General features: G+C 43.5%; 3 protein-coding genes across 6 annotated transcripts; 1 reads left to right on the top strand and 2 right to left on the bottom strand.

Moving 5' to 3' along the window:
- Positions 1–209: 209 nt before the first annotated feature.
- Positions 210–8,799, bottom strand: LOC133505725 (arf-GAP with dual PH domain-containing protein 2-like). Of its 3 annotated transcripts, none has more exons than XM_061829118.1 (13): positions 7,828–8,799; positions 7,521–7,735; positions 6,066–6,196; positions 4,902–4,993; positions 4,658–4,746; positions 4,468–4,580; positions 3,106–3,252; positions 2,908–2,991; positions 2,766–2,828; positions 2,594–2,665; positions 1,987–2,064; positions 1,506–1,734; positions 210–1,095 (listed from the first exon to the last, which is right to left on the bottom strand). In XM_061829118.1, the coding sequence occupies exons 2-13, from the start codon at positions 7,606–7,608 to the stop codon at positions 1,067–1,069; spliced, it is 1,215 nt and encodes a 404-aa protein (XP_061685102.1). In that variant the 5' UTR covers positions 7,609–7,735; positions 7,828–8,799; the 3' UTR covers positions 210–1,066. The 3 variants fall into 3 exon arrangements, with proteins under 3 accessions (XP_061685102.1, XP_061685103.1, XP_061685104.1); XM_061829119.1 differs by having other exon boundaries at positions 7,521–7,754; XM_061829120.1 differs by lacking the exon at positions 2,594–2,665.
- Positions 8,800–9,067: 268 nt separating this feature from the next.
- On the top strand, positions 9,068–11,590 carry tefm (transcription elongation factor, mitochondrial). The gene is made up of 5 exons (XM_061829121.1): positions 9,068–9,253; positions 9,850–10,340; positions 10,403–10,552; positions 10,624–10,802; positions 10,876–11,590. The coding sequence occupies exons 1-5, from the start codon at positions 9,211–9,213 to the stop codon at positions 11,141–11,143; spliced, it is 1,131 nt and encodes a 376-aa protein (XP_061685105.1). The 5' UTR covers positions 9,068–9,210; the 3' UTR covers positions 11,144–11,590.
- Positions 11,591–11,592: 2 nt separating this feature from the next.
- atad5b (ATPase family AAA domain containing 5b) lies at positions 11,593–20,563 on the bottom strand. 2 transcript variants are annotated; one of them, XM_061829114.1, is made up of 15 exons: positions 20,247–20,563; positions 19,925–20,175; positions 18,189–18,414; positions 18,025–18,121; positions 17,846–17,946; positions 17,434–17,585; positions 17,197–17,353; positions 15,963–16,216; positions 15,788–15,881; positions 14,376–14,440; positions 14,148–14,295; positions 13,954–14,066; positions 13,212–13,810; positions 12,273–12,425; positions 11,593–11,851 (listed from the first exon to the last, which is right to left on the bottom strand). In XM_061829114.1, the coding sequence occupies exons 3-15, from the start codon at positions 18,292–18,294 to the stop codon at positions 11,734–11,736; spliced, it is 2,157 nt and encodes a 718-aa protein (XP_061685098.1). In that variant the 5' UTR covers positions 18,295–18,414; positions 19,925–20,175; positions 20,247–20,563; the 3' UTR covers positions 11,593–11,733. The 2 variants fall into 2 exon arrangements, with proteins under 2 accessions (XP_061685098.1, XP_061685097.1); XM_061829113.1 differs by having other exon boundaries at positions 18,189–18,419; positions 20,247–20,562.
- Between the last annotated feature and the right edge of the window lie 261 nt (positions 20,564–20,824).

Raw genomic sequence — 20,824 nt, forward strand, 5'->3', positions numbered from 1 at the left:
TAAAATATGGCTTGCACGATCTGTTCTTTAAGAATGTACATTATCAAGGGTCCCTCGCATTAATTAATTGCAAATTATTTATATTTGCTTTCATTTGTCGTTGTACTCAATGCTACAGTTTAAAATCCAAAATAATTAACAGTACTGTATATACATATGATTTCTATTTACTTATATTAGTAAATGATCATTTCTTTATTATATTTAAAAAAAAGTCAAACCACCTGTCTGTTTAAAAAAACAAATGTGGCACTTGAACACAAGTTTGCCCACCCGTGACTTGGATTTATGTCATACCCTGATTGTACTACGTACAACGTGGATCACAGTACTATGACATTTATTAGTCTACAGCATTATGGTTTCCCAAATTGTCAAACACATAAAAAATGCAGATTGAATATAAAAACGTCACAAACGAAAGAAACTTGTGAAAAAGTACTTTTTGTGAAAGTAAAACTGAAAACCATTTTCATTTACATCATCAATCGGGCAATTTTTTTAAATATATATTCACCACCTCCCATATCATTTTGAAAAGAAAGCACCTTTAACTGATGTTGCAGTACAAGCCTAACACACACAGGAAAAAAAAAACATAATAATACTACTACTACAAATAATGATACCAAAATCACACATACTCAACTATTTACATCCAGGGAAGAGTCCATGCAAACCATTGATTGGCTCCACTGAACCCGTAAATGACCGTTTGTGAGTTTACCAAGACATTTTACATCCAACTGTGTAGCTTCTATAGGCCAGGTGTCGCAATCCTTAATAATCCAGATAAAATGATGGTGCAAGTTTGGTGGATCAGCTGGAAAGCCTTGGCCTCACAGTTCTAAGGACCCTGGTTCAATCCCAGCTCTCCCTGTGTGGAGTGTCACTGTTGTCTGTTTCCATGTGCCCTGCGATTGGCTGGCGACCAGTTCAGGGTGTGCCCCGCCTCCTGCCCGTTGACAGCTGGGATAGGCTCCAGTACTCCGTGCAACCCTTGTGAGGATAAGCGGCAAAGAAACTGGATGGATGATGGTGCGATTTGGTGTTAAACGTCTTCAGGTCATTTGCGCCTTCTCAAGTTGGCTTCATCTGCAAAGACAAACAACAGTAGAAATAGCAACTGCTCCTTTGGCTCAAACAAAAACAAAGATTTTATTTTATTTATTGGAATTTCCAGTTTTTTTTTTTGGCTGTTTGTTATTTTTCTTATTTTTCCCGTTTCTTACCTCGCAACCTTTTTAAATTTTTGTTTACAGTGAGGTCACTGTGAAGGAGTAGCGCAATGAATTGGATTGCAGCAATAAATCACGTTATTCTTTGCATTCTAATTAATTTTTGTATGATGGTGTGTTTTTATAAAAGTTCAATATCACGGAGAGCTATTCTACTTATTAAAAAACAAACAATTTTGTTGGACGCATGAATGGCATTTCTCTTCCTTTCAGCGGACAAAAATGATTTGCGGTACGAGCCCACGTTGTCACGTCTTTGGGTCTCACTTGCGTAGTCCTCCGGCGTCATGGGCTGACCGATGACTTTCCCGAAGGCCTCGAGCCACTCCCGCCGTTCCTGTTCCCGCTCGCACGTGAACACGAACTGCCTCTCGGGCGTCTGCAGAGTGACGGCACGGTGCCAGCGGCCTCCTCTGCCGCCGCGCCCGCCGCCCTCCGACACCGAGTAGCCGTGGCTCTCCGTGCCGATGAAGACGGCGCCCAGCTCGCTGGCGTCCTAGCAAGGGAGAAGAAAGAAATGTAAAACTTATTTACTACTTAACTGCAGATGGAAATGTATTCAAGGTGAGACCTTTATTTGCATTTTTGGGAATATTAAAAAAAAAAGTATCAGGCCATTGAAATTTATTTATTTAGCTTTTTTTTAATGATGGGATAAGGCTTTCAAGTGCTTTGGTGCTGCTGTTTTGGTTAGCAAAAGATTCAAGGTGCTAAAATTATTTTAAAAAAGAGCATTAGCATTCCTTACCAGTGGAGATTTATAGTATAGAAGCTTCCTGTTTATTAAGCACAGCGTGAACCACCTCTTCCTGAATGGCTCCCGCTGCTGCAAAGCACACAAACATCAATCCGCCATTTACGAGCCGCTTATCCTCACGAGGGTCACGGGAGTGCTGGAGCAGGAGGCGGGGTACACCCTGAACTGGTCGCCAGCCGATCGCAGGGCACGTGGAGTCTGACAACCAGTCGCACTCACGATCGCACCTTTGAGCAATTTAGAGTGTCCAATTAACCCATTCGTGGGCAGCGTCCCATTTTTGGGACATCATGATTTTCACGCATTATATCCGTCAGTATATCAAAATATTGAAGTGTTTTAATCTGAAGCTATAATTTGGCATCAGGAGAGGATAACTCATCGGTCAAAGTTAGCAGTTAGATTTTTGGGACGAGATTATAAATGAGTAAAGTTGTCATAACCATAAATGAATAAGAAGTGTTATTTTTTTCATTGTGGCCTGTTAGGAGACTTTTATTTCAATAAGGCAAAAAAATTGCCACCCTGCCCATGAATGGGTTAATGTTGCATGTTTTGGGGATGCGGGAGGAAACCGGAGTGCCCAGAGAAAACCCACATGAACATGCAAACTCCACACAGGCGGGGCCTGGATTTGAACCCCGGTCACCAGAACTGTAAGGCAGACGCACTAACCGGTCGTCCGCCGAGTCGCCAACACACAAACAGAATCCCGTAAACCACTAAAAGACAACAAATAACATCACCAACATTTCTGGTCGGCGACCAACCGTTGGTCCAGTTTTCTCCATGTATCCCTCCATGAGGCAGCGTCTCGTAATCTGAGGTATTAACTTGGCAGATAAACACACAACAAGCGTGTCGCAGATGTTAATCATCATAAATCAAATCAAATCACTGTATTTATCTCACCTCGCTTTGTCGAAGGGTGGGATGCTTCTTCTGGAGGTAAGCCAAGCGTGTCGCTCGGATCGCGTTGAAAAAGGAAACAATGACCTGCGCAAGTGTGGATGTGAGGCAAAGGAGAATCATATTCAAAACTGTCGATATTGAAGAAAAAACCTCAGCAGTCTTGATATGACTCAATGAGAGAAATTTTCATTTTTGCACCTGTCCATTCTCATGGTAAACGAAGATGTTCCTGGTCCGCGCCTCCCGCAAGTAGGAGATTTGCAGGCCGTGAACGTGGCCGAGCTTCTCGGGCTGGAAAACTGCATTGAGCTCCTTCATGCTGATCACGGCTTTGGGAACTCTGGACTTGGTTTGAACGACAACGGAGTTTCATCGGAAGAGAAGTCGTACGCGGACTGTACGGTATGTGTGCATAAAATTTAAAAAAAAGTCAATAAACAAACAAAAAAAGAGCAAAACATTTTAACGCACAGAAAAACAACTGGGAAAAATTTTAAAACACAAACGCAACGGATACCTGAACATTATATATGACTTTTACCTTGATTAAAAACACTTGGTGGCGCTTGAAAGGCGGAAAAAATTAAAGCTTGAGGACGAGACTTCATTGTTTGGAAAGAGAATCTGCCATTTTCGTACTTTTTAAAATTTTCCCATCTATATTTTCCTTTTTACTCCAAATGATTTTGAGCTCCAAATATCACTTATTGGCTTCCTTGACTACTATTAATCGGTATCAGCCCTGAAACGAAAGAATATGGATCCATCGCTAACGTAAAACTTTGTGTGGGAGCTGGAAAGCGTTGGCCTCACAGTTCTGAGGACCCAGGTTTAATCCCAGCCCTCCCTGTGTAGAGTTTGCATGTCCCCCCCGTGCCTGCGTGGGTTTTCTCCGGACACTCCGGTTTCCTCCCACATCCCAAAAACATGCCATGACATTAATTGGGCACTCGAAATTGCCCCTCGGTGTGATTGCGAGTGCAGCTGTTTGTCTCTATGTGCCCTGCAATTGGCTGGCAACCAGTTCAGGGGGTGCCCCGCATCCTGCCCTTTGACAGCTGGGATAGGGTCCAGCACTCCCGCAACCCTCGTGAGGATAAGCGGTTCATAAAATGGCAGGATCAATAGAAATTAAAATACAAAATTGCTGATTTTTGTAAATTAAAATTGAACATCTTGTTCGATAAAAGTTTGATGTCCTTTTAAATTGAATTAAAATTTCACTTGCAAATCCGGATAAATTATGTGTATATGAAAATCTGATTTATTTTTATTTTAAATCTAATTAAATTACATTAAATGAAAAATCTGATTAAATTTAATATAGTAAAATCCCACCAACTGTGATCCTTGTGAGAAATAAGCGTATATAAAATTAAATTTTTTTTTTTTTTCAGGGTGCAGTCTGCCTTCTGTCTGAAGCTAGCTGGGATAGGCTCAAGCTTTCCCGCAACCCTTGTGAGGATAAGCGGCTTGGATAATGACATGATATTATATATATATATATATATATCCCAAGTTTTGTAACTAAATTCTGCCAAGAACAGTATCGGTACCCACATCCTCTTTGGTGAAGTATCTGAGCGTGAAGTCTTTGTGGGACAGGAAGAAGATCCTTTTCAAAAACTGCTTGCTGTTTTTGCACTTCTTCCACAGTGTGGCCTCAATAGTGTCTAAAACGCACACACACGTAATCAATGACTACGCAAATGCATGAAATATGTTACAAATAGCCGCAAAGAACCAGTACCTGCACCATAAGATTGTTGAAAGTAGCCTTTTTCTCCCGTGAACTCTCTCCTCTCGTACTTAGCGCGGATCCACTGGTCCTTGAGAACCCTGGCAGTCGGAAACAAAACGTGTTAACGAGGACTGGTCGTCGTCACGCTGCGTCGAGAGCGGCACTCGTCCTCTTTCGGCGTTTGCGGTCGGACGCCGGTGAACCTTCGCTTTTCCTTTCCGCCGCGCTAACGATGACGAGTTGAGTCACGTACTGGCAGTCTGTCGGCCGCGGCCGGTAGATGAAAGCGGGGACGCTCTTCTCAAAGGTGGCCTGGACGACGCAGTTGCCTCTCTGACGCATGGCCTGAACACACGCACACACAAAAATAAAAATACAGTTCATTTTGTTTTTATATTCAATGCACAACTTTTGGGACATATGGAGGAAAGTTGATGCTTTTCTTAACAAAAGAAATTGAGGGATGGAAAAAGTGATTATGTCAATGTAAACAACATAAGAGGAACTTGGAAAAAAAATGGAACGAAATTAGCTTTGTCATATTATTCAAATAGTGTACATGGGTGTTTATTTAGTCAACGGTACATAATTTATTAGAGTTTATGCTTTTAATAGAGGCAGGATCTTTAATTGTAGATATGCATGAAATAAAAAATATATATATACACTGTATATACATACATAATCCTTTATTTTCCTTATTTGATCCATCAAACAACATAATATGTATTGTTTAGTATTTTACAAATATCTGTCATTCAACATGTATTAGAATGTCATAATTACATCGTTATTACAAATGTAAGGAAACAATTTACCAATACTATGAAATAAGTTGCATTTGAGGCTAGACATTTATCACAAAGGGGGCTTTTATTTGTATAAATGCATATTATAAAATAGTACTATATATTTGTACACTCAGCCACCAATAAATAATGATACCTTAACAATGACATATCGTCAAATCTATTTTATTGATAGAGCACTTAAAAAAAAACGCAGCTGTAACAAACTGCAGGACATAATAAATATTGAACATAAAGCCCAATTAATAAAGAAATGACTAACAAGATAATAGCTTATACCGGACATTTGTTTTAATGCACTGCATTCTAATAATATAATGTTGGTTTCATGTATAAAATAATATAATAATAATATAGCATAAAATAAACATAATGCTCTACATATTAATATATTCCACAGACTAACTTTGTACAAATAAGATTTTAAATTCCTCCTCCTTGGTTATCTTTCCCTGAGGGGGAAAAAAAAAAGGATGTGACTAATATTATAAATAAAGCAAAGGCCATTATTTAAAGATACACTGCATGTTTATTATATTAGACTACCTAAGCCTAAGTGCATGCTTAGAAAAGAACAACAACAACAACAAAACAAAAGTACCGCATACCTCTACAAGGGAGTCCTGCCAGTGGTCCCGATGTATGGACTTGACTTGGCTGATCGAGGCCAAGTCCCGATGCACCGCGGAGCAGCTGAGGCACAGAAACACTCCGAGCGTGTAAGAGGCCCAGTCGGGCTCTGCAGAGGCAGACAATGTCGGCGAGCCAACCACAAAACGACAAAAGGTGAGATCGCAAATCACAAACGGCGAGCGTAAAAATCTCAGGAACGACCCACACGGACGTAGTTGTACTGAATACTACATTACAAACCCTGACAGTGGTGACAATAAGAGGTAAGAGGAACACCCAGCAGGCAGCCGACGTTTCCTCTTGCGATCATACAAAGCGTGACCAAAGTGGGGCTATAAACAGTAAATATCATTTCCCGGATTTTTGAGGTTTGATATGAGGTCACCATTAGATCATTTGTTTTTAGCAAGGCCATTAATATGCTTAATCTGAATATATTTTACTCTAGTTCCTTTCTCAGAAGACAGCCACAAAACAGAAGTATTTTGTGTGACCTCCAAAATACTTTTACGGTACTTGTCACGTACATATTGCCACTGACGTGGGAACACTTCTTGCCTGCAAATCGGGCGAATTGCACATCCGGCTAACAATTTTCTGAGCCGCCTATCCTCACGAGGGTCGCAGGAGTGCAGGAGCCAATCCCAGCTGTCAATGGGCAGGAGGCGTGATACACCCTGAACTGGTCGCCGGCCAATCGCAGGGCACATGGAGACAGACAACAGTCGCACTCACAATCACACCGACTGGCAATTTAGAGTGGCCAACTAACGGGTGTTTTTGGGATGGGGGAGGAAAACGGAGTTCCCGAAGAAAAGCCACGCGGGCACGGTGGAGAACATGCACACCCCTCGCAGGTGGGACCGGGATTTGAACCCCATTCCTCAGAACGGCGAGGCCAACCCTTTACATTTACTCCATCGTGCCGCCTGAATTGCAGATCACAAATCATACAGACATCCCTTAATGCTATTCTATTCCTAAAGTAAACATTATGTTAAAAAATATACACAAAATAAATAAATGTATAAATAAATACCATGAAGCTTTCAAATGATTGGCTGAATTGCCAAAATCATTTGGCTGACGATAAGTAAACACAATTTTGCAACAATTTACAGTCCAAAACCCTAAATGGAATTGTCCTCACATTTACAATGTCAATAAATCATCACAAAGAAAAAGCTAAACATTTTTGACACTATTATTTGAGAATATTCCCATGCTGGAATTTCTTCATTCATAGTTAACTGAATTCAGGACAAGTCTTATGGACAATGGATAAATACTCCGTATTCAATATAAATCAAGGGAGATTTGTAGATTTAGTAGCACAAGTGTACATCTGTCTAAATTGATGAATATTTTTTCACAACTTTAATGATCTTAAAATGCTCCCCCACCACTGATTCGTACAAACGATAACTCACCAGGGGCGCCACAGTCGGCACACGTGCTGTTCCAAGGCTGCCGCCTCAAATCCAGCAGGATTTTGTTGTTTCTCTCCAGGACGGCCATAAACGAAGGCTGCGCTGCCTCCGTCCCACGGAGTCACGAAGCAGACTGAGCAGGCCAAATGACGTATTTTCTCGTCAGCGCACCGAGAGCTTCCTCTTTGCCGCGCAGCGTCACGACGTTTATTGTTCTGCGCACAAAACGGCGAGCTCCAGAAATAGAGAAAGGAAGTGAGCGAGGCCACCGGGCCGTGATCACCTTTCTGAGGTATCACCGACTTACATAAAGTCTGCGATTGGCTGGCAACCAGTTCAGGGTGTACGCCGCCTCCCGCCCGTTGACAGCTGGGATAGGCTCCAGCACGCCCTGCGACACTTGTGAGGATATGTGGCAAAGAAAATGGCTGTCTGGAATTCAACTGGCCAAATTCAGTGTTAAGAAGGCAGGGTTACTTCAAGTCAGAACCCAACACCCAGCCAATCCAGTTACGATTTTTTTAGTCACGTGACGTCACATGCTAACCCTAAATCTAGCCGGTTGAATTCCAGACAGCGAATTGTAGCCAGTTGAACTGTTAACAATGAAAAGTTACACTGAAATACACTGAAAATGTGATCACATTTCAAATTCAAATTCCGTTTTCTGTGGCATTTCAAATTCAAATCCCGGTGGCACATATTTACTTCCATACTAGATCACCTTTGTGAGCTATCACTGAAAACCATACCATAAAAAAACAAATTCTGTTGAGGCACAATTCAAAAGTAGCATTTAATTTTCATTGGTTAAATGTCACTCATTTTGTGTTTTGTGTCACATCTGTCTGGCGGTGAAGTTATCAAATCATGTAAAAGTAACACAGTTTTAAAAGAAATTTAAAACTGCATATACTAAAGAAATCCAAAGTAACCTATATACAGTATCAAAATAGATATTTGATGGATGCTCCTTTAGGCCATTGTGTTTTTTTCTACTTTTTTTTTTTTTTTACTACGAGGATTGTTCATTTTTTTAACTTGGTATGTGTCACTGTTGTTTTGTTAAAAAGTCTCAACGGAAATCATGTGCTCTTTTCCTTGATATTATTGGCAGTCTTCCCAGTTAAAATGCTAATTTGACATATATAACGGTTAATTGCAGTGAATGAGTTAAAATTCTAATTTGGGTCACCTTAACGTATGGAACATAAAACTACATTTTAAAATCGTTTTTGGTGTTCTGTCAGGAAACAAAAATAAAATTAAACTTCTTATGGGAGGACAAATATTGCTTGGAGCTTTTTTTCCCCCTTTTTTTTAAACTATATTTTTTAATTTACTAATTTTAGTGGGGATTAATTTATTTTAGTGAAGAGTAGGGTCTTTGTGTTTATTATTTTTATTTTTCGTAGCAAATTTATTAACTTTTTTTCATAGCTATTTCATGTATGTATGATTAGAAAATGTAACATTTAGTAAACTTCATTCCAACAAAAAGAAGAAGAAGAAAAACCGTTTTAGAGGGCAGTATTGGAAGAGGAAAACCAAAAACCTCCGGAATTTTTGTAATGTGGTTGTTTAAGCCGGACATTTCTAAAGCGTCGGACAACAACTAAATGCCAACTATCCTTGTGCGATGTCTCAATTCAACTGTAACTAACACGATAAAAGGATTTTACTGGTGAACATGTGGGTTGCCAGGCGACTTTTATCATCTGTTGCACATAATCGTAAGTAGTGTTACATTTTTTTTCCCCCCATTATTAGTTGCCTGACTGAACGACATGGATATTAGGCTGTTTAGTTCACAAACTTAATTCACATTGCGTGCAAAACTTTCACGATTTTTACCTTTCCTCATTGTGCACTTCTAAAACGATCTGATGTAAATTAAAATTCGGAATTTATGGGTACGAATGGTGGCAAAATAACTCACTGTCTATACATACAGAGAAAGTGGTGGCTCAGGCGTTCATGCCGTCAAAAAGTTATGTTGTGTGCTGGCTAAAATAAAATACATTAAAATGCTAAAATAGCTAATGATAACTAAAAATACACCGCTCCTGTTTTTTCTAGATTAGATGAAGATTTTTGAAAGCCAGCATCTGTCATGACTGAAGCCGACATTGTCAAACAATTCTCTTTAAATAGGGGTACGAACGAGCAATATCTTGCATCTCCTCATTTGTTCCTCCGTTTTTAATGCTCCCTACTTAATTTTCCATCATGCAGCTCAAATTCTGATAAGTACAAGATCTACTTGCGTATTTTGTAACTCTTTACTTGCTAAAACTGATAAGACAGCATATTTGTTTGACTGGTGCAGGTCAGTATGCTGCTCACCCAGGCGTGTTCCGCCGCCCTCAGCTGCGCACCTTTCCCGACATGGAGCTGGGCTACCTCCAGTGCACGTGCTGCTGGAGAAGCAGAATCCCGGTCGCCGGAATCGAGAGCCTGAACTCCAGCATCTCTGCGCCCTGCGAAGAGGACGTCACCGATGACCGTGCCGCTCCCCTCGACGCGTGCTACACCTCAGAGCAGCGCCACGCCATCCTGAGTCTCCTCAACAACGCCTCGGTCACCGAGCTGGCGTGCGTCAAGCTCCTCCGGGGGCGTAAATCCGTCAACATCGTGGACTACCGGAGCAAACACGGACCCTTTAAGACACTGGAGAGCGTGGTGAACGTGCCGCTGCTCAAGCACAAGAGCGCCGTCGTGGTGTTCGAGTCCATCCTCAACCCGGTGAAGAAGGAGAAGAAAGTGCGCATCCAGTTGGCCAAGTTCATCAGGCCCGAGGTGGACAAGTCCTGGCTGGAGGTAAAACCACATCCTCACACATTTCAAAGTTTTTGCACAACTCCCTCTCTGTCTTGGTCTAGGACGCCAATTCCATCGTTTCGCTGGTGTGCGGCACGAACCGGATAGCATGGGCACACGTGGGCAGAGGGATGACCGTCATGGACTGGCAGCACTTGGACTGTCCAAACTTCATGAAGGGCACCTACATGGCGTCCGCCTACTTAAATGATGTGAGTCTGGTTCTAATCGGACTTGTGACCTTGCTCGTGGTGTGGAAACGATGTTTTTTTGTGATCGTCAGGTGTCAGCAGTGGTGTCCCTCCTACCTTCGGCTGACTTCTACATCATTGAGAAGCCGTCCATCTCGGTCCAGAACACAGCTCTGTTCCCGATCATGGCGCACATGAGGACGGTGGAGGCCATGTTGTTTGCGCTCCTGGAGCCCCGAAACTTCCCGCAGAACACCAACATTCCTCCCAGGTTTGGCACTTTGCCGTCGAGGTTGGCTTTGTGGCAGCGCTGACTCCGAACCTCACACCCCGGCTCCCCGCAGGGTCCTGAACATGATGCGGACCGCCGTGGGACGCCATTTCGGGCTCATGGTGGGCGAGTCGCGGACCAGCGGGGCGGAGACGGTCCAACGGCTGATGACCGAGTCGGTGACAAAGAAGATGCCGCGGATAAACTTCCCGCCCGAGCTGGTGGTCAAGTACAGGAACTGGTTTCAGATGAGCGTCAAAAGAGGCGGGGGAGAGGAGCTCTGTGACGCTCTGCTGCAGGCTGTGGCTTTTTACGAGCTCCTCACAGAATCCTCCGCTTAGCCGCTGATCCGCCAACACACGCAAAAACCTGCAGACTTTGGAACTGTTTTTTCACCCGCTGCTCAACCTGAAACATACAAACCAACACCAATTAGCATTTTTTTCCCCCCATTTTTATCCTTTGACATACAGACGAAACCATGCAGAAACTGTTATTTATATACGATATGCTTTTGGTGGTTGTTTTTGGCCTTTTCAGAACAAAGTAAGATCTTATTTATTTTTCTGATAAAGCGTTGTTGAGGGCTGTATGTAGTAAATTGCATTTTTGGTTGCACACATTTGATTCAAAGGTGACATATGAAAACGGCCATTTTTTTTCTACTGTGTAATATTTGGGTCTGTGTACTGGCTGGCTACCGGCCAAGTGTGAAGGTCCACAAAATACTTTATCGAACACTTGAACTGATCCAACCCAGGAACCTTTTATTATTGTCTTTGTTGTGCAAGAATAGAAACCGATATCAGTGTTTCAAATGCAAAAATAAACATCTTTATTTCGGGTTCATGGTTTTTCATGATTTCGTTGACCGTTTTGAAAATATTCTTGACAGCAGTGTTTAAAATAAAGAGACGGAGTGGAAAATAAATTATGAGCTCGTTTTGTTTCGGCTGCCTGATGGGTTGCTGGAGAAATCTCGGGCCAAGAGTTGGAGCGCCGACTGGGAGAGGCCCAGGGGTGAGCTTCGGAGGTAGTGCGCACACCACCTGTGTACGTGAGGGAGAGAAAAAGAAATTAATTTAGAAAAATATTAGCAATAGCACATTAAAAGACCTGGAACTCTTAAATGTACTACGCAGGTAGAATTAAGTGAAAAGTGTTAAGTATAAGGACTTTATTTGGGGGTGGGGGGGTCTATTCATTTCTATAAATATACTGTAAATAAAATAAAAATAATGAATAATAAATAAAATATACTGTATATTACAATATGAAGTATATAAAAAATATTCAGCTATACTATTCAATAAGCCTTCTGTTTTAACATTTTTACAGACACCAAATTATGCTCACCACGGGAAACAGGAAGTGTCATCACAGGTGTCGCTGACTTCCTTTATTGAAATTAGTATTGCTCGATCCAAAGAGTCATCTAAATTAATCAAATCAGAAAAAGTGTTGACTCACCTGGCCGGCTCCATGTTTGGCCGCCTCACAGCGCGGCTGATGGAACGAAGGGCAGGCATGTAGTCGACGCACACGGCCCGCCTGTTTCCCAGCAGGCCGAGGGACCGAGCACTCAGCACTGCCTGGCTCACTTTGTACCTTCTCTGCCAGACGCTGTGAAAACAGCCACATTGTTACAGTTTACGCTCACTGGCTACTCCAATGTATACCGCTGCAACCCGATGAAATCATACAACGACATGCAGTGAAGAAACTGACCAATTTAAAAAAACACTGTCCGAAGACTCGTTCTAATAAAACAAAACATAGATTTGACGGGCAAGTACACACCCACGCGCCACTGCACTCGCAAATTTGCACAGTCGAGCACGAAAAATCACACGAGTAAAATTTATTCCGAGTAGAAATACATAGACATTAAAAGACGTCGCTTATTTTGTGTAGTCTTGACCAATGTTCCCTCTAAGCTGTGCCACTGCGTAATTGCGCACTTGTCGCACGCACTCAGTGCACATGAAAACCGATCCAGCGCAGTGAACCACAGCCTGATGTCTTTCTTTTATTTATTTTTTTTAAACACGGAAGCACACGGTCTTTAAAAACCAGCTGCTGCTCAGCCTACTTCTACTTCCTAGCTCACCTGACACCGCCCCCCTCCTCTCTTAAAGGGGTACACTCACAATTACAAACAGAACACACAGCCGCAACTTTATATCTGCGGGCATGACTGGTGGATCACATCCGTAACTTTATATCTGCGGGCATGACTGGTGGACCACACCTGTAACTTTATATCTGCGGGCATGACTGACCACACCCGTACATTTTTCAAAACGTGAGTGACTGACATAGAACATACGGTGTCTGAGGGGTTTGAGTTAGTTCTAGTTTTAACGTCATTACAAAGGCATGAACGTGTGTAAACTAAAGAACACTCACATTGGGTCGCCTGGAGGTTGACAGGCCAAGTGTATCCCATCGGAAGACCGTGGTACTGCTCGTCCAAGTTCCTGTACTGAAACCTGCGTTTCCGTGCTAACGGACAACATGCGACTCCAACAACTGCAGCACCCCAAACTCTCCACAACCGCCCGAATTTCCAACAGTCTCTCCTGGCTGTGACTCAGTCCTTCCTCCTCGCTCGTTTCATCTAAAGTACTGTCTTTGATGTCAGCCCCGGTCCAGACAAAGTCCCTAGTGCCAGCACCTGAATGCAACGCTTCTGCTGTTGCTATTGTGGCATCGATGTACGACATAATGTCAAAGAATTCAGCCAGAGCATTCAAACACGTGGAGTGTACATTGGCTGGACTTTGCGTTTTCTTTGGACGACAGGGGCTCGTTTGTGCTCTGGGTGTCAAACTGGATCCAACCACCATCGCGTTGACGTCTGCACCTTTCATCTTAGACTGGAGCAAAAGTGTTTCCTGGTGGGATCCGATCGGTGTGAGCATCTCCAGGTTGGAGTACAGTAGAGAAACATTTCTTCTCCAGCTCTCCACCAGCTTGTTCATGTCGGCGTCAGTCCACGTCGGATTCTGAAGAATCACACACAAACTAAATACTTGACAATTGAAACTGTTCGTCATAGACCGGCAATGTAATGTGGATGAGATACTGAGTACTGAGACGATATTAACACTCTGGCTTTAGTAAGATAAAAACAAAGTGTCCAATATACCTTCAGAAGGTTCAGCAGATGGTTTCGGCTCACAGGATGAAGACCAAGCATGCTCGCAGTGCAACCTGCAACATGTGCGGGTAGTCTGGCGTTTTCTGCTTCTACAATAGTGCCTTCAAACCAAAAGTATAGACAATAGATTGCAGAAATCAAACGATGTTACAGTGCATTTAAATAAAGTCTCGCACGGCAACCTTGAACACTCTTCACCCACAACTGGAGCTGCAGGAGTGAACGTCTGACGTCGCCCCCGGTCAGCGCGAGGAGGTTTCGGAGGTCGTCCGTCGTCACGTTCACGCCCTCGGCCAAACACAGCAGTTGCAGATAGCTGCACACGTCCGCCTGTTAATTGCGAGGCGACTTGCTTTAAAAGCCGATCGACTCGAGCGGCCGGTCCAAAGCACGGAGCGACCGGATCTCACCGCCGACGGCTTCTTGAAAATGACTTCTTCCAAGCTGCCGTGGAATCTCTCTCTGAATGTAAGATCTAAGGACAAGATATGGAAAACACAAACTAAAAAAAAATATTCATCCGTACGTTTGTTCACAGGCTACTTTCAGGAACCGTAGAGAACAATGTACAGCGAAGAAAATAAGTATTTGAACAGCCTGCTATATTGCAGGTTCTCCCACTTAGAAATCATGAAGGGGTCTGAAATTTTCATCGTAGGTGCATGTCCACTGTCAGAGAGATAATCGAAAAAGAAAATCCAGAAATCACAATGTTTGATTTTTTTCAACGATTTGTTTGTGTGAATCAGATGCAAATAAGTATTTGAACACCTGTCTATCAGATAGAATTTTGACCCTCAAAGACCCGTTAGTCCGCCTTTAAGAGTCCACCTCCACTCCAGGTATTACCCTGAATCAGATGCACTTGTGTGAGGTGGTTAGCCGCATAAAGCCACCTGTCCACCCCATACAATCAGTGAGACTCAAACTTGGAACACGGGCAAGACCAAAGAGCTGTCCAAAGACACCACAGACAAAAAAAAAAATTGTACAACTCCACAAGGCTGGAAAGGGCTACAGAGAAATTTCCAAGTAGCTTGGTGAAAAAAGGTCCACTGTTGGAGCAATCATTAGAAAATGGAAGAAGCTAAAGATGACGGTCAATCTGAATCGGAGTGGAACCCCATGCAAGATATCACCTCGTGGGGTCTCAATGATCCTTAGAAAGGTGAGGAATCAGCTCAGGACTACACGACAGGACTTGGTCAGTGACCTGAAAACAACTACGACCACCGTTTCCAAGGTGACTGTTGGTAATACACTAAGACGTCATGGTTTGAGATCATGCATGGCGCGGAAGGTTCCCCTGCTTAAACCACCACATGTCAAGTCAGTCTCCAGACCTAAACCCAATAGAAAATCTTTGGAGGGAGCTAAAACTCTCTGTTTCTCAGAGACAGCCCAGGAACCTGTCTGATCTCGAGATTATCTGTGTGGAGGGGTGAGACAAAATCCCTCCTGCAGTGTGCGCAAACCTGGTGAACAACTACAGGAAACGTTGGACCTCTGTAATTGCAAACAAAGGCTACTGTACCTAATATTAACATTGGTTTTTCTCAGGCGTTCAAATACTTATTTGCAGCCGTATCACAAACATAAATCATACATTGTGGTTTTTGGATTTTTCTTTTTAGATGATCTCTCTCACAGTGGACATGCACCCACGATGGCAATTTCAGATCCCTCCGTGATTTCTAATTAGGAGAACTTGCAATATAGCAGGCTGTTCAAATACTTATTTTCTTCACTGTATATTTATGATATCATATTAGATGGACAGAGAAACATTGCTGTTCCCTCTCCCGTGTATGCATTGAGTTACCATTAGCGGTGAGAACCACTGGCCTCTTAGTAGTCGTCATGAACGTCTTGATGGCAGCCAAGAAACCGACGTCATCTTCAAAAACGACATCAACCTCGAAGAGACAAAAGCAAGCGAAACGCTTGAGGACGCAGCCTGACGGGCAAAATCCAATTTGCAGGTGTGACTGAGCCACCTCCTCAAACAGGATTAGCGACGTGGCTCCTTTTTTGTTCCGCGGCGCCGTTTGAGGCTCGGGCCCCTTTTTCAGCTTGTCGTGCGGCGTCTTCGCCGGCGGCAGACCGGACCGGAATTCAGCTTTGGCCTTCGTCTTGAAGAAGTTTGTCAGAGTGACGGCGGCTGGCTTCCCCTTTCCTGCGCGTCTGCGGCGGCCAAGCGTCTGCCTTTTTGACCCGAGGGACACTTTTTGGGCGGGTGGCAATTTGCTTCCTAAAGAAAATAATGCAAAACAAACCCTTACAAGAAGCCTCTAATGCACAGGTGTGAAACTAAAGGCCCGGGGGCTGTACCCGGCCCGCCACGTGATTTTGTGTGGCCCGCGGAAGCAAATCATGCGTAAAATTTTATGATTTTGTTCAAATCTGGACCAAGATTTCAAATTGTCATATCATATATAAGAAATTTCAATCATTTTTGCGTTAACTAACATCAACAATAGTTGAAAAACCCATTGCCCTTGATTTCTGATGCCCCAACTAGTTCATAAATTTCATGTGTAAATATGATTAAGCGGTGGGACGGTGGATCAGTTGGTAAAGCATTGGCCTCACAGTTCTGAGTGTGGAGTTTGGATGTTCTCCTCGTGGCTGCGTGGGTCTCCTCCGGGCACTCCGGTTTCCTCCCACATCCCGAAAACATGCAACATTAATGGGGCACTATTCTAAATTGCCCCTAGGTGTGATTGTGAGTACGGCTGTTTGTCTCCATGTGGCCTGCGATTGGCTGGCAACCAGTTCAGGGTGTACCCCGCCTCCTGCCCGTTGACAGCCGGGATAGCCTCGAGCACTCCTCGAAACCCTCATGAGGATAAGCGGCAAAGAAAATAGATGGATGGAAATATGACGAAGTGATGAACGAAGTGATTTCACTCATCACGGCCCTAGTGGGGAAACCGTACCTACAACGTGGCCCGCGACAAAAATGAGTTTGCCACCCGTGCTCTACTGCAAAGAAATTAAGACTTGCATGACACGCAAAAAGACTTTTGGCCACATAAAATGATGTGGCGGCCCAGAGGCCATCGGTTTGACACCTGTGATCCAGAAACTATGTGAACTGCGACTAAGCGGTGGCCATTCCGGGGCACTCCCTAACGTCTGCCCACCCACCCGTGATCCTAACGAGGATCAGCTCGAGAAGGATCAAACGGATAAACGAAATCAAAGAATTTTCCTGGTACGTTGTCCTACCAGCTAAATGTTCACTTTTGGTGCCGTAGTTGCTGAAGTACGCCGGTCTGGGCGGGTCCTTCCCGGCTGTCTCCACCAGGTGGGACTGGGTGGCCTCCCTCAGCTGACACAGAACCTGGCAGCCATTACGCTGGGAGGAGGAGTTCACCTCGAAAACCTATCAGTTTACAAAAAAAAAAAAGAAAAATTGAAAGTCGTTCTAAGAGCCTGTGTGATGAATCCTCTGCAGATTTTGACCTGGAAGCCGAGCTCCCGAGCGCAGGCGTACACCGACGCCGTTTTGCCCACGCCCGGAGGTCCCGTGATCAGCATGGTGTTGCACGGCGGCGCCGGCTCCCCGTGGTCCTCTGAGCCCGCCTCGCCCTGGAAGTCTCCACAATCCCACGAGTCTGCATTCAAATAACGTGTGACTTTTTCTATTCATATCTTATCATAAAGTGCTATTTTTTCCCTATTCAAAAGTTTTTTTTTTTTTTATGGGGGGGCTACTATGACAAGATGACGTGATTTCAAGCCAAAACCTTTTAATGATAGTAACAGTTCAAAAACCCCAACGGATTATTTGGATTTTCACTTCTGCCTATGAGAAAATTTGTTTCTGGAGGTGCATCAGTTCTAAAAAAACTGTTTTTCCACATTTCTTTTTTACCTGGTGCAGAAATGTTTCTGCTGCTCGTTTCTCCGTTTTGTATTCGCTCCATTGTCCTACTGTCATCGCATTCGGACCGACGTTTCCAAATTTTCAACCATCTAGAAAAAAAAAATTACTGGGAAATTTTCTACCAACATGACGAGTTTTGGTGCGTCAGTCAATTCACGTGCACTAACCTGTGCAACTTGCTCACTTGGACGTTATTCCCAATAAGTTCACTTGCACACCGAGGACCGTACTTCTCTGTCCACAGCACATCCTCACAACTGGACACTACATTAGCGGACACATTTTTGATAGCACACAAACTACCGTTGGAAACAACGATCAGAATGTTTACCTTTATGGATCGTTTCGAGTCTTACGTCCACATCAGCGCGAGTTTCACTCGCAACCTGCCGCTTCAGCCTCCGGGTGCGGCTGAGCCTGTTCACTCCTGGACGCATTTCAAATGAAAACTCCGTGGAAAGGCTGGAACTAGCAGTCTCTGTGGTTGTGATATTAGAACTTAGGGATTTGGAGCCCTTTCGGGAGCGGTCTTGTTTCCTCTTCAAATCCAGGTGCTCCTTTCCTTTCAGAGGATGCAAATATTAAGATACAACATTGTAAATGTGAGCTACACCTAAATCACAAGTCAATCTCAGGCCTGTGGGCCAGATCTTACCAGACAATTCACCTTAGGTGGCCAATAAAAGCCTTGTGAGCGACAGCAATAGAGCTCGTGCACGTGACGTCACCATTTTCACGGCGCCATGTTGCCGGTCGAAAAGAGCTACTCAATCGACAGCGTGGGGGACGTTGACCCGGAGCAGAATATTTACAATGCCCGAGACTTGTTGTGCTGTTGGTTGTCACAACAGACGAGACAGATATTCAAAGAGATCATTCTATGGAATACTAACTGAAAAGACCAGAAAATATCGATGGATTTCAGCGATTAGACGTGACGGATGGTGCCCGACCAAAATACAAACACGTCTGTGTAGCAATCACTTCATTTCAGGTAGGAATTATTCTTATCAATCTCAAATTACCAAAAAGTATTTATAATGCCAAATTGGCTCATTTCAGAACAATGCGTATTAAAAAAAAAAGGTTTAGAAAGTCTGTCGCAGAGGTTTACGGAGGTGAAGTCTGACCGTAATCACTTCCATGTACGTTCCGTGGAGATGACTCTGTCCTCTTTTTTTTTTTTTTCAATCATAATGAATACGAGTTTGTGTAAAACCAGGGGTCATTTATTTAAATATAGGCATTTGTATTGAATACTAGCTGTGTTCCGGCAAAGGTTAACATGTCACCTAACACGCTTCCGCGTTCACGAGCCGTCAAAACTGTCACTATGTGGGATTTATTCCTGATGAGAACAGATCCGGCAACAAAGTATTCGTGTCCAGACTTTTATACGCTTTCAAACTCTTCCGTGTAAATCTCAACTTATTCACCACATACATGTGTATATCCAGTTGTCCAAGACAAGCAGAAGCAAATTAACAGTCCACTTTCTTATCGGCGAAAACATCAACTTCGGCATTAAATACGGGCCCTCTAAGCCGAATTTATCAAATTTTTCCACGTACCGTCTTTTATTTTCACCTTCTAAATGTCTAACGGTATCAGACAAGACTCTGGGCGTCGTGCTATAAGACATATTTTCGTCTCGTCTCCAACAGACTTAGCATTGAGCGATGCTTAACTTGACCTGCAATATGGCGAGGTAAACAAAAGTCACGTGATTTTATGACATAGGTGCACGAGCTCTATTGGTATCTTCCATGCACACTCCAACGTGTGCTAGCACACGTGCTCACAGTGTAACCGGTGTGTTCAAGTCTACTTTATTGCACAAGTCACATTATTGTGCACGTAAGGTAAACTGTGCATTTTGGACTTATGTGCATGTTGTGGTTGCAAAAAATATGGTACACAATAAAATGGGATTCTGTTATGCATTTTGTTCCATGACTTGAATCAAACAGTTACTTTAAAACTGACGTAATTACTATCAATTCGCACACGCGCACGCGCACACGCACACGCACACACACACACACACACACACACACACACACACACCTTTTATTCCAGACTCTTGTAGTCTGGCTTTCCTCTGTAGCGTTGCGAACACACTTTGGACCGGGAAGGCTGTGTTGGATGTTTGGATGTCCCGCAAAATGCTGTGCAGCGTTGGCGGCGATGGCACATGTCCTCTGCCCAGCTGCACGGATGGTGACGTTGGCAGGTTTTCAGCCTTTCCCATTACGTCAGCATCACTTTGAGGAGAAAAACTCTGTCTGCCCGCACGTCTCCCTTTTCCTGCCTCCTTGCTATAAATTAAACACTTTTAGGTAGGGCGCTAAATTAGCCGGGGAGGTCGATAGCATGCTAACACCCTTACCTCGACCTCTTGAGATTTCTCTTCATTGACACTAGAAACATCGTGTAGACTCTTTCTGGTTCGTTCCACTTTGCTTGGCATGACGAAGACTCCGAAATGTCAAAAGTTGGCCTCGAAACATTTTGAACATGGCGCCTTTCCGTCGATCACATTACTTATGTTTACTTCTACAAGCTAGCCATTGGCCGTTTTATACACTCGACCTAGCAGTTACCTCTAGCACATTTAAAAAAAGGGTTCCATTGCGATGAGCACAAGACAATTGCGGTAAAAAGTCACAACTTTTTCCAACGTGTATTTATTACCTGCCCCGCCCCTTCATTTTTTTGCAGAAGCCAAACGGCATTCGTGTGGCTCCCGCCCCCTACCGTTTCGGAGAGAAACGTCCCATCAAAAACCAGGGATAGCAACATATTTGCAATGGGAAAAAACTTTAGTTTTTGGCTCTAGGGAGTGAGAGTTCAGTTGACATTTTCACAGTACGGTCACTAAAACAATGCAGCCAAGATGAGGTTGAATGTTTTTATTTAAATAAAAAAAATCCTAAATCAAGTGTGTACTTCTTTAAATGATTCTCA

Source organism: Syngnathoides biaculeatus, chromosome 9 (assembly GCF_019802595.1).
Source record: "Syngnathoides biaculeatus isolate LvHL_M chromosome 9, ASM1980259v1, whole genome shotgun sequence".
Taxonomy (NCBI): domain Eukaryota; kingdom Metazoa; phylum Chordata; class Actinopteri; order Syngnathiformes; family Syngnathidae; genus Syngnathoides; species Syngnathoides biaculeatus.

Bases quoted from the DNA above. Each gene is read 5' to 3' on its own strand.
- LOC133505725 (XM_061829118.1), bottom strand. From the start codon at position 7,608: ATGGCCGTCCTGGAGAGAAACAACAAAATCCTGCTGGATTTGAGGCGG. The intron at 4,994-6,065 runs GTATGCGGTACT...GCGTGTGTTCAG, and splicing joins GGCAGGACTCCCTTGTAGAG to GCCATGCGTCAGAGAGGCAA. The intron at 2,992-3,105 runs GTGCAAAAATGA...ACACTTGCGCAG, and splicing joins TTTACCATGAGAATGGACAG to GTCATTGTTTCCTTTTTCAA.
- tefm (XM_061829121.1), top strand. From the start codon at position 9,211: ATGTGGGTTGCCAGGCGACTTTTATCATCTGTTGCACATAATC. The intron at 10,341-10,402 runs GTAAAACCACAT...GTCTTGGTCTAG, and splicing joins TGGACAAGTCCTGGCTGGAG to GACGCCAATTCCATCGTTTC. The intron at 10,803-10,875 runs GTTTGGCACTTT...GGCTCCCCGCAG, and splicing joins AACACCAACATTCCTCCCAG to GGTCCTGAACATGATGCGGA.
- atad5b (XM_061829113.1), bottom strand. From the start codon at position 20,287: ATGTTTCTAGTGTCAATGAAGAGAAATCTCAAGAGGTCGAG. The intron at 20,176-20,246 runs GTAAGGGTGTTA...TTTAATTTATAG, and splicing joins AGAAATCTCAAGAGGTCGAG to CAAGGAGGCAGGAAAAGGGA. The intron at 11,852-12,272 runs GTGAGTCAACAC...TCACGTACACAG, and splicing joins CCAAACATGGAGCCGGCCAG to GTGGTGTGCGCACTACCTCC.